General features: G+C 32.5%; 4 protein-coding genes across 4 annotated transcripts; 3 read left to right on the top strand and 1 right to left on the bottom strand.

The window, feature by feature from the left end:
- Positions 1-2,126: 2,126 nt before the first annotated feature.
- LOC108908380 (transmembrane protein 230) lies at positions 2,127-2,962 on the bottom strand. The gene is made up of 2 exons (XM_018712414.1): positions 2,815-2,962; positions 2,127-2,711 (listed from the first exon to the last, which is right to left on the bottom strand). Exons 1-2 carry the CDS (start codon positions 2,834-2,836, stop codon positions 2,347-2,349), a joined length of 387 nt encoding a protein of 128 aa, XP_018567930.1. The 5' UTR covers positions 2,837-2,962; the 3' UTR covers positions 2,127-2,346.
- Positions 2,963-3,019: 57 nt separating this feature from the next.
- LOC108908379 (FAD-dependent oxidoreductase domain-containing protein 1) lies at positions 3,020-6,834 on the top strand. The gene is made up of 7 exons (XM_018712413.2): positions 3,020-3,425; positions 3,482-3,750; positions 3,802-4,024; positions 5,921-6,066; positions 6,126-6,369; positions 6,427-6,541; positions 6,601-6,834. The coding sequence occupies exons 1-7, from the start codon at positions 3,111-3,113 to the stop codon at positions 6,738-6,740; spliced, it is 1,452 nt and encodes a 483-aa protein (XP_018567929.1). The 5' UTR covers positions 3,020-3,110; the 3' UTR covers positions 6,741-6,834.
- Positions 6,835-9,021: 2,187 nt separating this feature from the next.
- On the top strand, positions 9,022-11,306 carry LOC108908371. The gene is made up of 6 exons (XM_018712402.1): positions 9,022-9,137; positions 9,189-9,278; positions 9,333-9,557; positions 9,610-9,749; positions 9,814-9,894; positions 11,138-11,306. Exons 1-6 carry the CDS (start codon positions 9,077-9,079, stop codon positions 11,285-11,287), a joined length of 747 nt encoding a protein of 248 aa, XP_018567918.1. The 5' UTR covers positions 9,022-9,076; the 3' UTR covers positions 11,288-11,306.
- Positions 11,307-11,327: 21 nt separating this feature from the next.
- Positions 11,328-15,814, top strand: LOC108908370 (arginase-1). The gene is made up of 4 exons (XM_018712401.2): positions 11,328-11,744; positions 14,460-14,648; positions 14,921-15,355; positions 15,420-15,814. Exons 1-4 carry the CDS (start codon positions 11,561-11,563, stop codon positions 15,668-15,670), a joined length of 1,059 nt encoding a protein of 352 aa, XP_018567917.1. The 5' UTR covers positions 11,328-11,560; the 3' UTR covers positions 15,671-15,814.
- The last annotated feature ends 4,192 nt before the right edge of the window (positions 15,815-20,006 follow it).

The following is a 20,006-nucleotide window of genomic DNA, read 5'->3' on the forward strand; positions in this document are numbered from 1 at the left end:
GATATAAACCATATTTTTTCTGGAAAACGGAGTATTGCCGGACTCATATTTATAAGAACTTTTGTCTAAATTATGAGACAAAATGCTCCATTAACGTTTAGCCAAGCATTTAAGTTTGTACACGAAATTCACAAATTCATTCATATATACAGAGTGTTCCTTAACCGAAATCCAAAGATATCTATCACGTGCACAGCTATGAAAGTTAAAATTTGATTAACATTAAAAATTCACAAATTAACAAGAAATTTAACCTACAACCAAAGTTATGATCGCATAGTCTGGTATTAAAACAACTTATTTTTACAAATATTTTTGCGATACTTTCACCAAATATAAGCAATTTTTTTTCAAAGATTAATTAAAAATTTATCCATATAATTTTCATCTTTAAAAAAAAAGTGCGTTTGCGATGTATATATATAGGTACATTTTTTTATGAAAATAAATAATAATATAGCTAATAAAACCACCCACCTAGTGTAGTATTGAGCAGTGGTTTCCTACAAAAATTTGCCCATGTGCAAGTGACCGGGAATAATAAACCGAGGACGACACGTGGGTCGTATTCTGGTGCGCTTGTCGTGGAACCGCGTCCAGCAGTCTGGAGAGACGTCGCGACGCTACTGGCGCCGGCAGCGCATTCTGTCTAGGATATTTTATCAGGCGGCGACGCATGAGCCTCCTGCCGCGCACAAAAACGCATAATACCATTTTTAAATAAACCTACATTTATAAATAACAAAAAAATATGTCACGTTGAAAAATGCATTAAAAAAAAAGCTGTTTGAGAGAAAACGAATTTTGCTATCTATTTTTTATTACAAAAACTTTCTACTTGAACTCTGTACTTGGGATTTAACGATATTAATGAGTAGCCGCAAATTTAGAAAAATAATCTACATTGCATGGTCCCTAAAACATTGACGTTTTGCTAAGGTTTGCAGACTTTAAGCCAATGTGATGTAAAAGACAAATTTAACTCAACTTTACTGCCCCGAATTACAAAGTTTTCCTTTAGTTTTATGAGAATAACATTGTATGCACTTTATGACGTCGTAATGTATTTTTATGCGTTTCCCGATAAGCGAGAATATTTTTCGCTTTCTTGTAATAACAACAAAGAAATTATTTATAAACTAGCCTAAATAACCAATAATTGCAACAAAAAGGGATAGTTATTTTTTTTATTAGCGATTTAGTGCACTAATAAAAAATTATATTATAAAATTTGACATTCATCTATTATGAAAATGTGTTAGTTGTTTGTTGGAAATCGAACGAGGAAAAAACACTATATTTCTATGACCTGAAGAATAGCATCCATCAAATTTGGCGTGGTTGAAAGTTTTCCCGCTCAAACTCTTATAATATATAGACCTTCTGATGTGATTTTGATGCCACAAAAAAGGATCTCCCAGTGCTCTGACAATGAATATAAAGAGGACGTCTCGAAGCTTCCCCTCGCGTTCGGCTCGATATAAATTTAATATCTTCCCGCATCCATCCCACACCTGAAAAACTAATCTTTCTGATTAGGTAACACTTTTTCATAAATTCAAATTCACTGGCAAGCGTTCCTTTGTAAAATGTAATAAGACTACAAATTTTGTAATAATAATTAATTATCATAACCGTTGTACCAAAAATACTCCGTATAAATCACGAATTCCATGTGTAGATAGTGAATATATCACATCATTATAATAAAAGTTATTCTTTGAAAAATAAGTGAAGCTATATTTTAAATTTAAAACACTGATTATTTGTAAAAACCCGAAATTAAATGCGCCATCTGCTACTTACTTTATGAAATATAAAGCCACTTGCCGATTATTGTTTTCTTCATTCATGACATACAACTAACTTCACGACCCAGCTGTAGTTCTAATGTAGAGGTATGGATTACAGATTACTGTAATTAATTACTATTTGTACCACAATCGTATAATAGATGACGCCATAGTAAAAGTTAAATCGATAAAATAAATAACATTTCTGCAATGTGCAAATGCAAATCTGAGGAATTTATTTTTTTTAGACATTACAATATTTCAAATATTTTTTTTGTAATTTGTAAAGGAAAACAAGGTATTAGTTTTATTATATAATTTATTGGAATTTACCATTTTGCCTTTTGTTACTGATAAAGTGATATAACAAATACTTAAAAAATTACTTTAAATGACTAGAATATAATTTAAAATCTTTTAGTTCTCCAGTTTTCACAACTATTAAAATGCGTAGTTACAAAATCTTTAATATAAATAACATATTTTAAAGCGTTATTTTGTTAGTTAATACTTGTATTTAAAATATTAATTAAGTCCCAAAACAATTAAGCTTCTATTCAAACTCGGGGATATCATCGAATGAAAACCCAGGCACTTTTTTGTACGCATAATAAGCAATTCTTATATGATAGGCCCCCGGTATGAACATTAACACACCTAAAATTATCATAGGCCACATTCTATCCGAATACTGAAGAACAATATGCCCCGTTACAACCATGCATCCGAAAACAAGTAAACTTGTACCAACGACAAGTAACATTGTAGCTAAAGCGATTGCCTTCCAAGGTACTTTTTGAGCCGGTACTAGAAATTGGGCATCGGTGAAGCCTTGGTCACTCGTGGGCAATTGGGAGTAAAGAACTTCACTGCTTTTTGTGCCCCTACGCCTTGACATTGTTATGTCGTCGAAATAATCTAAAACAAATACATTTTGCTACATTCGCTGTAAATAAAACTTGCCCTGATAAAATGCAAATTTTAAAAACGTCACTAAAACATCAAGTTAAGTAAAGTTAACCTGAAATTGAATGTAAACTCATCGTTGAAAACACTAGTTGAGAAATACCAAGAAATACTACTGACTACTTGACTAGAATCTGCAGTCTTCTGCAATATTGTCTTATCGGTTCAAATATCTCTATGCTGGTCGTTAATGCAAATATTTCATAACAGTTGACATAACCTAACTTTAACCTCTAAACTCTTAACCTTATTGCTTTTTATTTTGATAAGATTCTTAAAATGGTACAAAGAAAAATTAAGTAATAACTAGATTAGATTAACTGCGGTCGTCAATGTTAGCAAACGCATAAAATGTTTTGTAGGCGCTCTCTCAAATTATGTTGCAAATTAATTTCGGGCAAAAGGACTTTCCACAAAAGTGTTCAATTGTGTGAAGACTTCGAAAATCCAATTTGGAGGACTTTTAGGGTATTAAGAGATGACATAAAGCTGAAGAATCGTAAATACGTAAATAATCGACCAACTGCTTTAACAAGAGGCTTTCCAAAACATGCCGATATAGTGATCATCGGTGGAGGAGCCATTGGCAGCTCCATAGCTTATTGGTTGAAGGAAAAGTCAGGTTACGAAGGAGTGAGGGTGGTTGTAATAGAGAAAGACACTACGGTAAAAAGATCGGTGGTATGTAGCGATTTAAATAAACCTTGTTAGTTTTTCAACAGTATGCGAAATGTTCCACGACCCTGTCTGTGGGAGGCCTGCGGCAACAGTTTTCACTCCCAGAAAACGTCCAGATGTCTTTGTATGGAGCCGAGTTTCTCAGGACGTTGAAAAAACGTTTCGGGCCTAATGCCGAAGTACATTTCACCCCTCATGGGTATTTAGTATTAGCGAGCGAAGAAGGTGCTGCACAACTAATAGATAATTCCAAAATGCAAAATAACATCGGGGCTGTAAATATGATTCTTGGCAAAGAAGGACTCAAGAAAAGGTATTATGTAATTGTAATTAGATATTTTTAACCCTTATAGTTTTCTTTTAGATTTCCTTGGTTAGACGTTTCCGACTTAGAAGTAGGCTGCCTGGGGTTGGAGAAAGAGGGATGGTTCGATCCCTGGTCTCTACTCAACATACTGAAGGCGGGCGCAAAGGAATTAGGCGCTCAATACATTAAAGGCGAGGTGGTAGATTTTATGTTCAGTGAGAATAAAGAAATACTCGTGGAAGGCATTGAGGGAAACTACGAAGGAATAAATCAACTGGCAGTAAGAACAATATTATAACAATTCTTGTTAAAAATATTTTTTTTAAAAAGGAATTCTTTAAAAATGTACAAACACGTTTGACAGCACAAAATCTTCCTTATGTCATACACTTTCTAATAAAATCAAGATGTGACATATACTTTATAGGTTATATCTCACCTATACTCAAATCATATCAGTAGATATACCTCCAAATAGCTAAATCATTTATCAGTAACCTCACCTATAACATATCGATGAGAAGTAACGAGTTTGAAACTGATCTGTCTGGTGACTGTTAGTCCAGGCGGTATCTGTTTTAAAAAGGGTATACTTGGGTAAACCAATATGATTGGAGATTTTTGCTTTAATGGCTTCTAAATAACACCAGAAATGATAATTTTTCTATGCAAATAAAAAAAAAGTGGATTTAATTATTATTGCAAAAGAGTATAAAAAAGTGCAAAAAAAAATCATTTTTTTCTTGGATTTCTCGTCGACAACTTAGCAACTATTTATTTTAGACAAAAATGGAAGAGGAAAAAAAGTTTTGTAATTAAATTTTGAACAAGATAGAGTTAATTGCAATTCCAAAAAATAATAATTGTTGTAGCAAATATCGGAAAAATCATTTAAAAATTTGCAAAAAATGCTTGTTTATTTGTCAATTTTTTTCAGACACTTGAATAATACCTAGGATCTTCATACTTTTCCCAATTAAACTTCTTAGTGCATAAAATCATCACACCAAATTTCATCCAATTGGGTTCGATAGTTTTTACATAATAATTGTTTAAATTTTTTTTAAATTAAAAAATTTTCAAAATCAAATTTCTAAAAATCTAAAGCCTTTGAATACTTGAAAATTTCACCACAAAAAGAAGAGCTCTCAAGCTTTAAAATGCTTTTTGAAAAATTCAAATCGGACAAATAGGTGAGCCGTGGTGATTGTTTAAACATTTTCATTTCAACAATTTAATGTTTTTTTCATATTTTTTTTTATTTTAAAATATGGATTGAAAGTACCCGGAAAGACGAGTATTTAAAAAAAAAAACTGATGATCCGCCCATTATTTTCGGAGTTATAGCCCGTTCAAGTTAACCCTTATTTACAGCAAAACTATAAGGGTATAAGGGCTGTTTTTGAACTAATAGGTTTGTCATTCCGAGTAATTTCCAGATATAAATATTCAAAATTTGCAATCACGGGCGTCCCATTTAAAATATCACTCAAAAGTATTCAAGACCGTGTGCAATCAATAAGGTATCAGTGGTGGGGGGAGCAAACGCACAGCTACTCCGATCTGAATTCTCGAATTCAAAACTGCGACGCTCGGAAAAATTAAAATTATCTCAGCTTCTAATGGACCAATTTCAATGATTTTTTTTAAAATTGATGTCTTGCAACAAAAAATTCAATTATCATACTTTCAACTACCTTTTATTATTAATTATTGGACTTATGACATGCCGATAAACACTTACTTTAAAAAATGATTAATTTATTATGTTTATTTATTTACTATGTTAATATTCGCGACCAAAATGTTTGCATGTTGCACCAGGTGACACTAGTAAGTTTGTTTATATATTATAAAATTGTTTAAAGCATAATTATTATTATACCGCCTGGACTATGTTGTAATGAACGATCTTAGCTATTTGCTAGATACTGTGGGTGTAATTCAATGCCAACCGGGGCAAATTAGTAGGTCATTTTTACAGGTGGGTAGGTACAAAGTAATGCTTTATGCCAGTAGGCATATGACATTTGTTTTGTTGGTTATATCTCTCCAAAAATACGTTATTATTATTATTTGCACTATAATTATGAATATTTAAGTTTTGCTCTGTAAATGGTGCTTGTACACTGTTGGGCAAATAAAGTTATTATTATTATTATTATTATTTACGCAGGTAAGGATGCCAAATGGCGAGCAAAGAACTATAGAATTTGCGGCGTGCGTAATAGCAGCTGGATGTGATTCGGGAGAAATAGCACAACTGGCTAAGGTAGGAGTGGGAAGCGGAATGCTGTCCATACCTTTGCCCGTGGAAAAGAGGTAGAATTACCCACCAATCCTCCGATCCGTTACGTGTTCCTCTTTCATTTGATTTTTAGGAAGAGATATGTCTATAGCTTCAACTGCCAGGGCGAACCTCCTGGAATAAACACACCGATGACCATAGACTACACCGGGATGTACTTTAGGAGAGAAGGTTTAGGTGGAACGTTTATTTGCGGACTGTCTCCACCGCCAGAGGAAGAACCTTCTTGTGAAAATTTGGAAGTTGATTACAATTTTTTCGACGAGAGAATTTGGCCCATTCTGTCCAAAAGGGTTCCGGCATTTGAAGCCGTTAAAGTTAGTACAAAAAGTTTTTTTCGCGCCTTTATAATTCTTTTTACAATTTTCGTTTAGGTTGCCGGTGCTTGGAGTGGTTACTATGACTACAATACGTTTGACGAAAATGGCATTATTGGACCTCATCCGTACTACCATAACATGTATATAGCGACGGGATTTAGCGGGCATGGTAAGGACTTATATTTGAACAAAACTATTTTAAATTTTGACTTGTTTTTTTTTTCGTAGGTATACAACAAGCGCCAGCTGTCGGTCGAGCAATATCAGAATTAATGTTAGACGGCAATTTTCAGACAATAGATTTAACGAGGTTTGGCTTCGATCGGTTAATTGTAGATAAGCCGATGTATGAAATCAGAATATACTAAGATTGTTGTAGAGTGTTGTAATTTTAAGCTTTAATAATTTTTGTAACATATGTAATTTGTAAATTGACCGATTCATGTTAATAAAATCGTTTTTAAAATATAACGACTAAAAATGAATTACCTATCCACACTATGTAAGTTTTCTCAAAACATTTATCTCATAAAAGGAACTGAAAAACTAAACTGCGAAGTATTTTAAAAATTTGAGATGGGCACTTTTCGGAAAAGTGTTACGAACATGTCCGTTGGACATGTAGATGAAATGTCCGGGAAAAGTACTTTTGATCGTGAATCTAATAAGGCAGCTACGAGTTACGTCATGTTTTCACAGGTCACTGTTTGAGTGTACACAAAGCAAAATATTACTTTTATTCTAATGAATATGTGTCGATATATTTTACTTTTTAGCTACCTTTAGACTTTTTTATAAACTGGTCTCTAATTTTCCCCGGACAGCCAATACACTTTTTTAAATGTTTTTCCATCCTACTGGAATTCTTAAAAATTGTTTTTGAGCAGAAGTTACATTTATAATGATTTTTACTCATTTCAGAAAAATATAACCAAACTGTTGATTTTGGCGTCATACTTCTTTTATAAACTATTTGTGTATTAAATATTAAATTAAGAATCAACTGATTACTATTTACTAATCAAACTTTGCCAAAAATAATAAAATACGGACATACAACAGAGGTTATATTTTTAAAATGTCAGTTTCAGTTAAAAGTTAAACAATTACCAACAGAATTTAAGAAAATGGCAAATATCTTTAATTTTACATGTACCAACCTCAAAAATTTTTTGCGGGAATTATGAATGCAACAAACAATTTCGCGCATGCGCATACAACTTTTCAATCATAAAAAGTTGCCTCAAGACATGTCCTCTTTTCACGACATGTCCGCCGCACATCTCTATTAAAAATAATTATATATTCCCATCGCGCAGGTATCTTTTGCATGAGTTTGAACAAAGATCAACTAATAACCATTTCGAATTTTTAACTTTACTAATCCCAGTACCCAGTTTCATACCATAATCAATAAATGAAGACTACAAATATTTAATAGTTGCTTTCGATTTGAAGTATTTGAACCAGTTTCTTACCTCAATTAGAGACAGTTCCTTATTAACACCTAGAAGTCCTGGATGTATTTTGTCCATCGATTTTCTCAAAAAGTTTTGTAGATCAAAAAAATTCCTGTAAACTATAACGGCCCTGACCAATCCAAAACTGCATTCGTTCCTCTTCAACTCCATCATTTTCGAGATTTTCGATTTTTATCCACTTGCACAAAATCCGACCATCAGAGCGTATGATCCCAGACCCATAGGGGACCGCAAATGTTAGGCAACCAAACTTACATTATTGATAATACATTATATGTTACTCGAACTTTGTGATTGCAAATATTAGGCAACCAAACTTACAATATGACGATAATGACCATTATATAGTCTCCATGATTATATTAAAAAGTGAGACAAAACCGCCTTGAAATGAGCATTTAAATTTTTGACAATTTTCATTGATTCCTTCGACTTTCTCAAAAAGTTTTAAAGCTCAGAAAAATCTGAAAAAAAATCTGTGAACTATAACAGACCTGATCAATCTAAAACAGCATTAAGTTCCTCTCTAGCTCCAACAGTTTTCGAAATTTTCGATTTTTTTTCTTAACGGAAGCACTTGTAAAAAACCGACCATTGCAGCATGTATAGCGGTCCCAGATGCATACGGAACCGCCTTTAGAAAGGTACTTTATTTTTTTTTTAATTTTCGTGCCATTAGAAACGGGTCATTCCATTCAATCGACACAAGTGAAGTGAAACGTTCACTTGTGTCGATTGACCAATGAAATTGCACTATATCGTTTCAAACTCTTACGCCGCCATCTATTGCTCAAAGACTGCAGTAAACTGCGGAAACATTATTTAACAAGTAAACAACTGTATTAAACTCACACCTAACAATCTTTGTCGAATTAATTGAACTCTTACTGTATAGATGGCGCCGCCTCCTTTCTCAATCATTTCAGTTGATTGAAATATAAAATTTTACTTTGTGTCATAATGTAAGTTATAAACCGGAATAACTGAAAACGGGATTCGAATTTGTATGCACGGCTCGTAAGTCTTCCTTCACTCCTTGTATAAACTCCATAGTCTCAATATTTCATAGATTTGACAGTATATGTCTATAACTCTATAATCTGTGGACAGTATACTGTCAAATCGACCGAATATTTAATATTTATTTGATATTTGAATGGTAGGAATTAGGAACATTAATGTTAACGGACTATATAATAATGTTATTAAAGAAAATCTGAAATATGGATGAGCAGATTGCTAGCGCTTCATTCAGTGATTTATTTGATAATAATACAGACAGAAGTATTTACAATGAAGACCATTATTAAATTTTATACAAAAGTTAAATTTTAGGTTGGATAGTAACAAAGAATGAAAAAGATAAGGTAAAAGTTGCCCGTTCTACTGAAGAAGAAATTGATGAACTTTATAGAACTAGGACAGGTAAATTACCTTAGTAATGTAATCGTATGATAACTACATTGACTATTTTCGTAGACTGGCTAGTTAAAAATGTAGACGAAGAGGAAACAGAACAGGATTCCTCCGACGTAGTCTACAAATGGCAGTTGCACGGTACAGCAATGTTTTTTATAAGGGACCTACTAAACTGCCCCACTATAGATAATTATTTCATCTGCAAGAATATTCCCTTTGAAGATGTATTACTTTGTGGAACAGTTGTTTCCCTTTCCAGATATTACGAGAAGTGTTCTATTGTTGGTAAGTTGATACTTATCTAGTGATTTTAAATCTAATATTTGTTATGATTTAGTTGACGATGGTACCAGTAATATCACATGTATAATAAAACAAACTGAGCTTGCAGCTTTACAGTTGAGTGAAAAAGAAAAGCGGGGGCATATCGAGTTAACAGAGGCTCTTAAGGCAAATCGTAATGACCCAATACTAAAGGTGAATACTTTTTGTTTTGCCTTTATACTTCTCAAATTAAAGTGTTTTTAATTTATAAATTTAGGCAAGAGCAATTATGATGCGAGCGCTAAAAAATTTAGTTAAGAATACTCCCTCTTTTGAAGAGTTGAAATTAGGTGATATTGTAAGTATGCCAGTATCTTAATTATTTGGCAATTTGAAATTTTCTTTTTAATATATTTTACACCTAATGGGTAAAACCATAGATCTTATAAACTACTGGACTCGCCCAACTGTCATTTTGCCTATATAAACTTATAAACGGCAATCGCTCAGACGTGTGCGAGAGAGATGGAGGCAGTAAGGGCTTAAGCTTTGTTTACAGAAATTCGACTGCAACCAATCAGCTAGCTATACTCGATTCCTTACCCCTTTTTTCTGTTGGGCCGTATTCCAAGACTATAAAAATAATATAGACTAAAACAAAAAATTTTAATTTTTTCCAGTAGTGTAGGTATGTAAAAGGGTTTATTATATTACTGTCCTAATTACAGTACAATATTTAATTTGTTTTAGCTATAATATTCCAGATAGTTTTTATAATACATTCTTTATATTTTTCTCCATTTATTTTCCTCATATTGTAAACTCGATCGGTTAAAATTACTGCAAGGTCTCCTGATGTAGTTGTTTCAAATATTATAAATAAGTATTTTCTTGCTTTACAGAACAGTATAAATTGAAACTATGTCGATGCTTTCTTCGTTCAACATATTACTTGAAGAGAATTTTTGCTGGAGCACATTATAAGTACATTTCAGTTAAAACTTTTTCTTTATAATCGGTTTGATGTTAAAAAATAATTTGAAGAGTATCACATTTAAAGTGGCAAAATTTTGACGTTAAAATGACATTTTATTTCGAGGATGGGGGAAATAATATAATCTAATAAGTTATCATCAGAGACAACTCTACTTGGTCATTATTTTCAGAAAGATGCGAAAAGTATAAACATGTTGGTACTATCATAACTTCTTTCCTACCTATGAAATTTAATTTTTTTCTCCACTTAAACGTCTCTACGCAATTTATCGCAGAACACGATTGCACCATATTTAGTTTTTACGAATCTTTCACATACACTAACTAAATCACACAATAATTCAAGAAATCAATCAATAATGTCAATACATGACATTTACTTCAAAGTTTGTTTACGGCATTTTGTACCGATATACCCGTGAACCCGTGTACCATCATTTGTTTTACCGGTATTTGCCTCAACTAGCTTCATCTGCCTTGCACGCATCAGCGCGACTGACCTCTCTTTCTAGGGCCAGTCCATAGTTTACTAGGTCAATGGCACATACTTCTGTATGGAAGTATATGGTCAATGGGTAAACAAATGACATTATTGTCATTTTTAGGTTACTGTCATAGGAAGCCTTAGCGAATATAAAAATAATCGGTATATATTCATAAAATCGATTGAAAAGGAACAAGAAGACTCTCTTTATCATATTAAATATTTAGAAGAGCTGCTTGATTTGTACACAAACCGATACGTAAATTCATAAAGGAAAATGTACTTTTTCTTATCAAAAACTTTCGTCCAACGATATTTTTAATCACTTGAATATATTTTTTATAAACATTTCAAACAATATACTCCACATAAGTAATTGTTTAGAATCATTTCAAATGCCCTATCAGAGTCACAAAATTGGATTAGGTGTTTCAACACGCTGATAATCTTGACCCCGCGACCTCAATTCGAAACGCTCGATTCTGATAAGATTTTCAAATATTTCAAACACATCGATGAACTTGAGCTATTTTCCTTTGAAAACATGTTGAGAAAAGTGAGACTTCGAAATGGTTTTGAGGTTTTAAAGAGGTATTTGCATACGGAGAGAGAAACTAAAATAGGCATTTTGGGAGTGCCTTTCGACAAGGGACAGCCAAAGGTAGGGGTTGCAAACGGACCGGACGCTATCAGAAAGGCGGGGTTGGTGGAACAGCTTGCAGGAATCCGTAAGTAATTTTATTAGTTTTTTTATTTTATGTTCAAATTTAAAAAAGGTCTCCCTTTGTTATCAGAACAATGGCTTTGTAAAGTATAGTAGCGACAATGGTGTCGAAGCATTTCGGTTATAGCAAGCAAACGTGTTATGTGAATTATGTTAACTGCCAAAATATAAATAATTACACAGTAATGTACGATAGTAATATTCATATACTCTATTTGAGTATCTCTTTTATTTTCGATTTAGAGAAAATAGATCGAGTCAAAGTTTCAGTAAATTTTCTTGTGTATTAGGTTGATTAAAAAAAATCGACAATTTTTTTTTTCAAAATCTCTGAAATAGATTCAGGCAGGTGAGAAGAAATGCCTGTAAAAATTGGAACTCTTAATATTAATATTTAGAGGTGGCGCATCGCGATTTTCTATTTTCCATTTAAATAACATGGGAAGAATTATTTTTCAATTTCAGAATTTTATATCTTAAAAACCAATAGACGGATTTAAATGATCGAGACGTATTCTTGTAGGAAATTGAACGTTCTACGAAAAATGTCTCTTATCATTTTTTGATAAACCTACTCATACAAAAGTGATTCAAATTCAAAGTTTTTATGTTATAATTGTACTTTTTTTCTCCAGTTTCAGGTAAAATGATTCGTTATCATGAAATATAATAAAAAAAAAGTCAAAATTGATCAAGTCTTTCAAATTAATATGACTGAAAAACCCATCATTTCTAGGAAAAATCTATTAAAATCCTTTTTATTGTATTAAATAGTATTTGAAATTTTTTTAAATTATTTCTTTACTAATGAAAAATGACTTTTCGCTTGTGATAGTGGAAAATTTTAATCACTCGCAGAGAACTAAAGAAAATAGATAAAAATATGTTTTTGATCTCGAATTACTCGTAAAAAATTAACATGAGCATTCAACCTATTTAGGGGTTGAAAAGACGCCCAATATGAAGAATTGAATATTGCCATTAAATATAAAAACTATTAGCATGTGAATTTTTCTATCGAATGATTCTTGATACAAAGAAAGATTTATTCTCATGACTGAAGTAAGCAAGCATGTTGAATTAAAAAATCCACCCTTAGGCGCGCTCAGAGGGTGGAATCATCCCCAAAATAGAGAATATCAGAAATAATTGTAAAAATTCCAAAAAAAAAAAATATATTAAGATAATTCACATGTTAATAGTTTTTATATCAATTGGTAACATTCAAATTCTTCATTTTTGGCATTTTTTCAATCCCTAAGTAGGGGTGATTTTTAAAATTTTCAAAATACTAAAAGCTATGCTCATTTCAGTTTTTTATGACAAGTAATTTGCGACCAAAAACATATTTTTATGTATTTTTTTAAATTCTCTGTGCATTGTGAATAAACGGGCAAAAATCACAGGTTTTTTGCGGTCACTCTTTAGGGGATCCGTATTTTTTATTTTTCTTTTTCGTGGGCCCCCTTTTCTTTGGAGAAAATGTGGTCGCATATTTGAATTTCTAAAAAATTTTTATTTCGCTCGAAAGCCATTGAATTTAGAAACTTTTTGTATCTTGATACTTTTTTCGTAAAACGCTAAGTTTTCGGGAAAAATGGCAAATTACGATATGCATTCAATCACATTTTGCCATTTTTCTCGAAAACATTGCCTTTTACGAAAAAATTTCAAGACAAAAAGAGTTTCTAAATTCCATGGTAATAGTTTAAATAACTAAGTGGATTTCAGAGGGTCTAACGACACTTAGAATGTACGATGATTCAGTAAACAAAGAAATCGAAATAAAAAATTTAGATAAATTTGGAACGAATACATCGAAGATGAATTTTACGAGATAATACGTCTGAATCTAATCTGGGCTGAGACAGTACGGTATCGGGGGTCATGAAGGTTTGCAAAAAATGTAATATTTGCAGGGCCATATTTAAAAAAAATAATAAGTTGGTGATGGTCCTGGAGAGACGAAACGTTACATATAAAAATTGATTATACCATTCGATAGAGCGCAAAAAGTTGCCACGAGAAAGTGTTCTTTTTTCAATATCGCCTCAAACAAGGCTGAAATGAAACAAAAACAGGTTTTCAAAATTTCTTTTTATTTTTCAAATATTTCGAAAACTAATCATGTTAGCCTTGATTTTTTAGAGGCATAATGTTGGTCCCCTGATTATCCAACTTTGCCCCCATTTAAGCTAATTCGTATCTTACAGTTTCTGAGATCCCTTTAGTGAGAAGCGAATTTGTAACAGCCTGTATTTTGTTAGAAAATATTTGCTTTTACTCGCCCATAAATCATTGGACTTGATGGTCATCGAACATGTGGATTCGATAACTTCAGAAGGCTGTAGCTTCAGAACAGTAGATTTTCAGACCTAGGTCCTATGGACTTTTTTGATTGACACCTTGAGGGCTATCATTCGGCAAAGTTTCGTACCATTCGACCGAAACCGGTTTTCCATAAGGATAGTTGCGGGGTCCTTTGTAAAAATAAAGCCTCTTTTTTGTTATAATGTCACATTACGACTATTTAATTACATTTTGTTTCTAATTTTTTTTAATTTCGTGTAATTAAATCTAATCAGAAAATTGTCATGTCAGTCAAATGCTAAATTTGATCTGATGTGCCAAATTAACGGGACCTCTTTCGTCGCCACTGTCCTTATGTCGCCACTGTAGTAATTGGATTTGAATTGAAGTACACCGCATTTATTTTTAGATAAAAAAATCAACATTAAAGACTATGGGAATATTACGTACCAAGTCAATGAAGAGATTGAAAAAAAAGTTCCAAATATGAGGGAATACGCACACGTAGCGTCATGTAACCAAGAACTGTCTAGAAATGTGGAGAAAATTATAAAAGATGGTCGGATTTGTCTTACACTCGGTGGAGATCATTCTATAGGTATAATTTTAAAATTTTATTTTCTAGCCATATTTTACAAAGCGCTCGGTCGTTTTTTCGAGAGAGATTATTTGAAAAATTCCATAATTTGCGCTTTGATTGTTTTTCAAAATAAAAAGTATCCAAAATTTCATCTAAACATCTTGAAAAGCAATGAAGATGTAAATAAATATATATTTTTAACATCCTGTATACTGAAATTAATTCGAAATATAAAAAAGTTCAATTCGCTCCGGTAAATAAATATTACACAGGACGTCTAACTTTTACAGGAATCGGCACCGTCGACGGCCACATAAAATCCAAAAACGAAGACATATGCCTATTATGGATCGACGCACACGCAGACCTAAACACGAACAAGACTTCGCCCTCGGGCAACGTCCACGGCATGCCGATGGCCCTGCTAGCGTCCGAACTTGCGGACTACTGGCCTTACCTGCCGGGTATGGACTGGCAGCAACCCGTCATGTCCATAAGAAACGTCGCCTACATCGGCCTGCGATCGGTCGACTCGTATGAACGATTAGTGATCGACAAGTTGGGCATAACGGCATTCGGCATGGACGAGGTCGAAAACTACGGCATCGGCACCGTCGTTAACATGGCCTTGGACAGGATAGATCCGGAGAGAAGGAGGTCGATACATGTTAGTTTCGACATCGATTCTCTCGATTCTTTGGAGGCTCCAAGTACTGGAACGCCTGGTAAGTTCTCGGTATTTGGAAAGTCGCGGAAAAGTGTGCTGAATATAATTCGGTCCGTTTTCAGTGAGAGGGGGCCTTACTCTACGCGAGGGCGTCCACATCATGGAAATGATATACAAAACAGGCCGCTTAGGGGCGATGGACCTTGTCGAAGTCAATCCGGGTATAGGAAGCGAACAGGATGTCAAGAGGACCATCGAGGCTGCTATTCACGTTATTCTGGCGGCTTTTGGGCATAGTCGGAAAGGTTTACGGCTTAAGGACGCTTCTCTACCGTTACAAACCTTCCCGCCCACGAGACAAACCATACAGTGACGAGTGTGAAAAATTTATTTAACTGCAATTCGTCAAGTCAAAAAAACAGTTAAAATTGGTGATACTTAAAATAATTTGTAGTTTTGTGTAACTTTATATAATTTGATTAGTTGGTATTTTAAATTAAACTTTGTTTTTTAGTCACATTTTTCTTTTGCGTAGATTTTTTTAAAGTTTAAAAAAATGTGATATTTTTGTAACCTTTATACTTAATTTTTGTAATTTTGTTTTTAATCGTAACAATTTTTATTTTTTTTTTTTCTTATAGTCCAAGCATTCTGACGGCCTAATGTTAAATTTGCAGAAATTTTCACCTGGACAAAAAAAATATGATCGTGTAAGACATTAAATTTTAAATGTTCTTTAAACTTGATGCAAAATAACCAAAAAAAAATCACAAATTTGCAAAAAAAAATTTTTCTTAAATAACTGATATGTTATAGCTCTCATCGAAAAATTTTAAATGAGAAAATTATAGGTTTTGAAAAGATCTACCAACTGACTTTTTGTAAGTATCGATTGCTTTGTTACTTTTCGAGATATATCGAAAAAACCGTTAAAAATCTTCGTTCCTCTTCCATATACAGTGTGACCCATTTGAAACCGGGACACACTCGTAAAATTTTTATTTACAGGGCGATTTTGACCAACTTTATTCTAAATTGTAGAAAAAATCTGAGTACACCACTGGATTAAGCGCCCCTTAAAATGGACCTATACCAAATTTCATAAAAAAATATTGCATATTCATAATAATAATTCTGTGGCAAAATTGAAAATCACATTGTTGAATTTTTTTCATCTGACGAAGCAAGCCATGGAATAAAACGTCAAAAATAAAAAACATTAACTATTTTTATTCATTACAGGTCTGTTCCAACAGGGAATTGGTTTCGAACCGTTTGAAATGTGCATCCAACTAATTCTTGCGATATATTCACTGAAGACACATTTAGAACTTAGCTGGCCAAATATTTCGAACGGTTCGGAATCAATCCCCGACTCTTGTTGGAACAGACCTAACAATATTCAACAAAATTCAAAAAAAAATTTCGAGTGGAGTCAAGTCAGGTGACCTTGGCGGCCATTTAATAAGAGGACGTTTTATTTCATGACTTGCTTCGTCAGACGAAAAAAATTCAGTGATTTTTAATTTCGCCACAGAATTATGCAGAATTATTATATTAATATGCAATATTTTTTTATGAAATTTGGTGTGGGCCCATTTTAAGGGGCGCTTAATTCACTGGCATATTTAGATTTTTTCTAAAAATACCACTAATATGGTTTCTTCAATTTTGACCCTCCAAAAATCGTCTGGTAGTCCTTGGTTTTTGTATAAAAAGGATGACACTTGATTCTAACGTACACTTTTTGCCCCTCTACAATTCAAAAAAAAAGTTGGTCAAAATCGCCCTGTAAATAAAAATTTCATGAGGGTGTCCCGGTTTCAAATGGGTCACACTGTATACTGTAAGTATAGTCCGCGGTAAGACAAAAAAGCACATTTTGAAAAACTTTAAAATTGTCTTCTTCCAAGGCCTTCTGGAAATACAAATGGATCCTGGATTGACATCCTCGACTGGCTCTCCATGGATAGGCTCGAAGAATGTTTTTATTTACTTAATACAATTTTTTTTTCTAATGTAGGTTTGGAGGTTTTCTGATTGTTATTTTTTTATTTTGTTTTTGTTTCTATATACTTATCCTTTTATTTATTTTCTTTTTTCACCTCTCGTTTGTTTAATTTGTTAACTTTCTTCTTTTACTTTATTTTTTTATATTTTAATTTCTCTTCTTCAAGTAGAAATCGGGAAGCGGAAAGGTAGGTTTGAAATTAAAGATTTATTTACTGGATATTGGATATAACGACGGAATTTGGAAGTCCCGATTAAATCCTATAGAAATACATTATTAAAAATATCGTTTACTACGACACCGTTTACAAAGACATTTCGGATTTAGCAACGCGTTTTTATATACATTTGCCATAGAATATACCGGTTATAATGACGAACAGTGATATACGACCTTAAAACCAATGCACCGCTCTTCCACCTGTCCCGCCGCAATCCATACTTTTGACAGAAGTTAGTACGTTTGGGGCAAATTACAATTTTCCTACGAATATTTTGTATGTATTAATTACCACTTTCTATCACGATATCGAAGAAAAAAGGTGTTTCACAAAGAAGAAAAATCGCATATAATATAGACTAGAAAACGGAGAAACTAATGCAAGCAAGCGAAAGAATGTGGGGTGTCGCACTACGATTTTAACAATTTGGAAGGATAGAAATAAAATAAAGTCTATTCAAAAACAATTCATTGAAAATAAAGCGCGCGAATTCATTAGGGTGGTCCAAAAAAACTATTAATTTTTTTCTGTCTCTTCTGAAAATATGTTAGTTTATCATGTTTTAAGAGCTCCCTCAAAAAATCAGGTCAAAAAAAATTTTTTTAGAGGTCGCTCAAGATTTTTAAAAATTTCCAAAATTGGCAAAATATTTTTTTTTTATTTTTTTCTCTTTATTTTATCATTTTCTAAGTTGAAAAAAATCTCGATTCTGAAAATTTCAAATCGATATTTTAATTTGTAAAGGTCGCTCATAATTATTTTAATTTTCAAAGTAGTGTACTTGTTTTCAAGTGATCTCTAAAAAATAAATATCAACGAACTAATAATTTTTTTTATTGAATTTGATGAACAAAAGACTAGAAATAAATCACGACACAAATTTAAAAAAATTAAAAAATTATAAATATTTAATACTGAGTAGTAAATTTAGCGTTGAAAAATTTTTCAAGTGTCTTGTGATTTATTTCTATTCTTTTGTTCATTAATTTCAATAAAAAAAATTATTAGTTCAATGACATTTATTTTTTAGAGATCGCTTGAAAACAGTTACACTACTTTGAAAATTAAAATAATTATGAGTGACCTTTAGAAATTAAAATATCGATTTCAAATTTTCAGAATCGAGATTTTTTTCAACCTAGAAAATGATAAAATAACGAGAAGAAAAATTAAAAGAAAAAAATTTTATGTTTGACGATTTTGGAAATTTTTAAAAATCTTGAACCGCTAAAAAAATTTTTTTGAGTTGATTTTTTGAGGGGGCTCGTAAAACATGATAAACATATTTTCACACAACACGAAAAAAAAAAGGTTTTTTTGGGCCGCCCTAATGTACATACTTAAAGACTTACATTGTAAATTTCTCTTTTTTTCTATAAAAATTTTAAATAATTGTAAGTAATTGCTTATTACGTCTATCGGTTATAACAACCGTAAACAAACAGTCCCTTGAAGGTCATTATAACCGATTTTCACTGTAGTTATTTGAAAATAAACACTCAAAAACAGTGCAACTTCTTCAGTCATTTTTTGATCCTCAAAATGAATAAACTCGTTAAAATTTTTTAATACCATGATAATACAATTCTTTACGAAGAAATTAAATTGAAAATTGTTACTGTAGGGCCATCTGCTAAGAAGATGTAGCCAATTTTCGAAAGTGCCTGTTTTTCAAAAAATCGATATATCGAAAAATAATTATTTTTAATTTTTCAAAAATTAATTTTTTTTGGTTGCCACGGGCCATGCTTGCAATAAATAGCAAATAAGGAAACATAAATGTAAACGAGTAATACAACAAAAGAGAAGATTTTTAACGGTTTTTTCGATATATATCTCGAAAAGTAACAAAGCAATCCATACTTACAAATAATCGGTCGATAATCCTTTTAAAACATACAACTTTCTCAAAATAACTAGTTTTTTAGTTACTTAAGAAAAATCATTTTTTGCAACTTGGTTGGTTGGCCATGTTCGCACATTTTGGGTTTTGGTCATTTTTTTTTTTTAAATTAATCTCAAAATCTGGGTATAGGGAATATTTAATAATGTGCCCCAAATTTCACATAGAATCTGAAAATGAAAATATACAGGGTGTCCGAATTAAAATAAGAAAGTTAATGTTGACTTCCGATATTACCGGAAGTACCATCAAGTGCTAAATATTTTAGCTGCGTTGACCCTACTGCCTCTGCTAGGTTGCCAAATTTTCAGATTTATCGCATCAGTACTTTCGGAGATACCGATAGTGGCAATTCCTAGTGGGACACCCTGTATATAGTTGTTACCATATCAATTCGAACCTGTCAATCTTAAAGCACAGGACCGTCTGCACTTCTTTTGAAATTTCTTCTTATGCTTTGACCATGACGTGTCTCGTAATTTATACTCGAATAGCCATTGGGCGAGTCCGGTATTGGTAGACCAGTCCGCCTGATGTATAATCGACGGCGTCGCGCTGCTCGTCAAAGCAAACCC

Source organism: Anoplophora glabripennis, unplaced genomic scaffold, assembly GCF_000390285.2.
Source record: "Anoplophora glabripennis isolate ALB-LARVAE unplaced genomic scaffold, Agla_2.0 scaffold347, whole genome shotgun sequence".
Classification (NCBI taxonomy): Eukaryota; Metazoa; Arthropoda; class Insecta; order Coleoptera; family Cerambycidae; genus Anoplophora; species Anoplophora glabripennis.

What these genes read in the sequence shown, in the direction of transcription:
- LOC108908380 (XM_018712414.1), bottom strand. Translation starts at nt 2,836, where the DNA reads ATGAGTTTACATTCAATTTCAG. An exon ending in GAGTTTACATTCAATTTCAG is followed by an intron (nt 2,712 to 2,814) that starts GTTAACTTTACT and finishes TATTTGTTTTAG; the next exon opens with ATTATTTCGACGACATAACA.
- LOC108908371 (XM_018712402.1), top strand. Translation starts at nt 9,077, where the DNA reads ATGGATGAGCAGATTGCTAGCGCTTCATTCAGTGATTTATTTGATAAT. An exon ending in GTAATGACCCAATACTAAAG is followed by an intron (nt 9,750 to 9,813) that starts GTGAATACTTTT and finishes TTATAAATTTAG; the next exon opens with GCAAGAGCAATTATGATGCG. An exon ending in AGTTGAAATTAGGTGATATT is followed by an intron (nt 9,895 to 11,137) that starts GTAAGTATGCCA and finishes TGTCATTTTTAG; the next exon opens with GTTACTGTCATAGGAAGCCT.
- LOC108908370 (XM_018712401.2), top strand. Translation starts at nt 11,561, where the DNA reads ATGTTGAGAAAAGTGAGACTTCGAAATGGTTTTGAGGTTTTAAAGAGG. An exon ending in CGGTGGAGATCATTCTATAG is followed by an intron (nt 14,649 to 14,920) that starts GTATAATTTTAA and finishes TAACTTTTACAG; the next exon opens with GAATCGGCACCGTCGACGGC. An exon ending in TCCAAGTACTGGAACGCCTG is followed by an intron (nt 15,356 to 15,419) that starts GTAAGTTCTCGG and finishes GTCCGTTTTCAG; the next exon opens with TGAGAGGGGGCCTTACTCTA.
- LOC108908379 (XM_018712413.2), top strand. Translation starts at nt 3,111, where the DNA reads ATGTTTTGTAGGCGCTCTCTCAAATTATGTTGCAAATTAATTTCGGGC. An exon ending in TAATAGAGAAAGACACTACG is followed by an intron (nt 3,426 to 3,481) that starts GTAAAAAGATCG and finishes GTTTTTCAACAG; the next exon opens with TATGCGAAATGTTCCACGAC. An exon ending in CGGCATTTGAAGCCGTTAAA is followed by an intron (nt 6,370 to 6,426) that starts GTTAGTACAAAA and finishes ATTTTCGTTTAG; the next exon opens with GTTGCCGGTGCTTGGAGTGG.